The following is a 3,598-nucleotide window of genomic DNA, read 5'->3' on the forward strand; positions in this document are numbered from 1 at the left end:
GTCCACAGCAGCAGAGATCCAGAGGAACCTACGAGACAAGGGAGCTCAGGGACTCCAGAAAGGTCTATGGTTAGTAACTTTAATGGGACAGGAAGAGTTAAAGGGAGAGACAGGCAGAGAGAGGAGAGAGAGGGAAAGACAGGATCCCAGTGTGTCCTGCAGAGTAATGGGATTCAAACTTTATATGGGGGTTCAACACACTTCTAGAAATCTGAAGGCATGCAGTGAATACAATAAAGGCTGAGGACATGCACTTTGGTACTCATCTAGCAGGATTTGTGCCCCTAGTGGACAAAAGGCAGTGTAGCATGCATTAGGCAAAAAGATTGAAAATTGAGAAAATGGCACCAAATCAAAAATCACTAATTTAGGTCCCTGTGGTGTGGTTAATAAATCAATGTGTAAAAAATGTGCTTTAAAGTTGGCCTTTTTTTTTTAAAAGACCATGAATGTGAGTAAATTGTGCACGCTAGATATCACAATAGACCCATCATGTCATACGTGTTAAAATTTTGCAAATTGACCCCCTCAGAAAAGTTTCTAAATCATGCCCCAGGTTTAAATAAAATAAATAAATAACATCAGTGAAAAATTCAGGCTTACAGAGGGTCAAACAAAGGAGGCTGCTGAACTGATGCAAGGTCAGCTTTGCTTGGACAGTCGTGATAAACTATGATTCAAAACACTTCAGATTCTGTCTCTTTGTGATTGTAAGGACAGCAGGACCTGATTAAAACAAACTGTCTGAACATCACGTCGTCATGTTGGTGAGCTGCTGTGTGAAACGTGATGCAGGAGAAGTCTGGAGTTAATGCAGCACATGTATTCAGGTGTGCAGGGTCACGTCTGATAAAAGCACCGTGCTCACACTCAGCCGAGTTTCCAGGAACAGGTTACTGGTTCATCCCCGGGTTACACATTGAAGCAATGACTGCTCCAGTACTGTGCTGACCTCTGACCTGAGTTTGAGCCTTTTAACCCCAAAATATTTGCATCAGCAGGAACTGGAGACTTCTCTATTCCAGCAGTAGACTCCTCATTTTGTGATTTGTAATATTAATGTTATTAATGCTCTGCCTGGTCTGTGTAGAGCTCCTCACTTTCACCTCGAGTCTGAGCCGCAGCGAGTGAAGCCAACACTCATTAGAATGAAATCATGCGGCCAGTTAATAACATTCCTCAGTTCATCAATAAAGAAGCTCCTGGACGGCTGAGTGGTTCTCAGAGTTGTGATTTCAGAATAAACTGGTGATATTTAGTAAACACAGAGATACCTCGGTACCTAACGATGTCATATTCTTCTTCTGCATCAGGTTCGGGAGGAAGAAGGTTGTGTTCATCTCTCTTGCAGCGCAGTGCGTCGCTGTCATCCTGCAGTCCTTCTCTCACTCATGGAGGATGTTCTGCATCATGTTCCTCTTCGTTGGAGCCTCTCAGATATCCCTGTATATCTCTGCGTTTGTGCTCGGTAAGGATTATAAACTTCAGCATGAGTCCTCGTCACCTGCATGAGATGTTGAGTCTCCTCTTTAACTCGCTCATCAACAAACTTGTGCATCTTATTTTATCTCTGACAGGAACGGAGGTGTTGAGTAAAACCATGCGAGTGATCTTCACCACCCTCGGGGCCTTTCTCTTCTATTGCATTGGATACATGACTCTGCCCTGGATTGCGTACGCCATCAGAGAGTGGAGGACTCTTATGGCTGTCCTGGCTGCGACTTCTGTGGTCTACATCCCTCTGTGGTGGTACGTCAAACAGAACTTCAATAGTCAATAGTCTGTGTCTAAGGTTTTAAAGATGACTGAAAAGATGTTGAGCTAACTTAAAAACTGGTTGTTTAGGTTCATCCCAGAGTCTCCTCGGTGGCTGCTCACTCAGGGACGAGTGGAGGAAGCCGAGGCCATCGTGAGAGACGCTGCAAGGAAAAACAAAGTGGAAGCTCCAGTCGTCATTTTCAAAGACTTTGAGGTGAGCGTCTCATTTTTCAATTATAAATCTCTGTCTCGTCTGTTATTGTTCAAGGAGAAGAAGAGAGAGTGGTTGTTGTTGAAGAAGAGAGAGCAGTTGTTGAAGGAGAAGAAGAGAGAGCGGTTGTTGTTGAAGGAGAAGAAGAGAGAGCAGTTGTTGTTGAAGGAGGAGAAGAGAGAGCGGTTGATGTTGATGTAGGAGAAGAGAGTGCGGTTGTTGTTGTTGAAGGAGAAGAAGAGAGAGTGGTTGTTGTTTTTGAAGGAGGAGATGAGAGACTGGTTGTTGTTGTTGAAGGAGAAGAAGAGAGAGTGGTTGTTGTTGTTGACGGAGAAGAGAGAGTGGTTGTTGTTGACGGAGAAGAGAGAGCAGTTGTTGCTGAAGGAGAAGAAGAGAGAGCGGTTGTTGTTGAAGGAGAAGAAGAGAGAGCGGTTGTTGATGAAGGAGAAGAAGAGAGAGGTTGTTGTTGAAGGAGAAGAAGAGAGAGTGGTTGTTGTTGAAGGAGAAGAAGAGAGAGCGGTTGTTGTTGACGGAGAAGAGAGAGCAGTTGTTGCTGAAGGAGAAGAAGAGAGAGTGGTTGTTGATGAAGGAGAAGAAGAGAGATGTTGTTGTTGAAGGAGAAGAAGAGAGAGCGGTTGTTGAAGGAGGAAAGAGAGAGCGTTGTTGTTGTAAGAGAGAGAGAGAATGAAGAAGAAGAGGGTTTGTTGAAGGAGAAGAAGAGAGCGTGTTGTTGAAGGAGAAGAGAGAGAGGTTGTTGAGAAGAAGAAGAGAGCGGTTGTTGTTTGAAGGAGAGAAGAGAGAGTGTGGTTGTTGTTGAAGGAGAAGAAGAGAGGTGGTTGATGTTGACGTAGAGAAGAGAGAGCAGTTGTTGTTGAAGGAGAAGAAGAGAGAGTGGTTGTTGTGTTGAAGGAGAGAGAGAGAGTGGTGTTGTTGAAGGAGGAGGAAGAGAGAGTGGTTGTTGTTGAAGGAGAAGAAGAGAGAGCGGTTGTTGATGAAGGAGAAGAAGAGAGAGCGGTTGTTGAAGGAGGGGAAGAAGAGAGAGCTGATGATTTCTCTTGTTTGATGTTTTTCAGGCGATGCCTCCCACAAAGACGTACACCATGCTGGATATCCTGAAGTCTCGTAACATCAGATGCATCACTCTGATGTGTCTGGTTTTATGGTGAGTGGATCATTTCTCTCTAATGATTGAAACAATGAGTGAAGGGACTTTTTCACTCCTGTTTAATCAGAGAATCCTTGAAGTGCCCCTCACACTCCTCTGATGTGGTGACGATGAGTCTTTAATCAAAGTTTCTGTTCTTCTCAGGATGGCGATCAACATCGGGTACTTCGGTTTGTCCCTGAACACCTCCAACCTGAGCGGCGACCCCTTCATGAACTGCTTCCTGTCGGCTGCTTCGGAGGTTCCTGCGTACGTGGTTTCAACTGTGCTGCTGAAGAAATGTCCAAGACGAGCTCTGCTGTCGTCGTTCCTCGTCATCGGAGGAGGAGTTCTGCTTCTCATCCAGTTCATCCCCGACTGTAAGACTTCTCTTTGATATTTGAAGATTTAAAAGCTGATATTTCACATTTTAACTATGTACATGTGAAGCTTTGATGTTTGTATTCTTACTGGGCTGGAAACAA

General features: G+C 44.5%; 1 protein-coding gene across 1 annotated transcript; it reads left to right on the top strand.

Moving 5' to 3' along the window:
* Positions 1 to 1,239: 1,239 nt before the first annotated feature.
* Positions 1,240 to 3,493, top strand: LOC117809936 (solute carrier family 22 member 4-like; the record flags this gene model as incomplete). The annotated part of the gene is made up of 5 exons (XM_034679443.1): positions 1,240 to 1,468; positions 1,578 to 1,749; positions 1,846 to 1,972; positions 3,043 to 3,131; positions 3,279 to 3,493. Coding segments are annotated over 5 exons (832 nt in total), but the record flags the coding sequence as incomplete, so codon positions are not given.
* Between the last annotated feature and the right edge of the window lie 105 nt (positions 3,494 to 3,598).

The sequence above is a fragment of the Notolabrus celidotus genome, unplaced genomic scaffold, assembly GCF_009762535.1.
Source record: "Notolabrus celidotus isolate fNotCel1 unplaced genomic scaffold, fNotCel1.pri scaffold_636_arrow_ctg1, whole genome shotgun sequence".
NCBI lineage: Eukaryota > Metazoa > Chordata > Actinopteri > Labriformes > Labridae > Notolabrus > Notolabrus celidotus.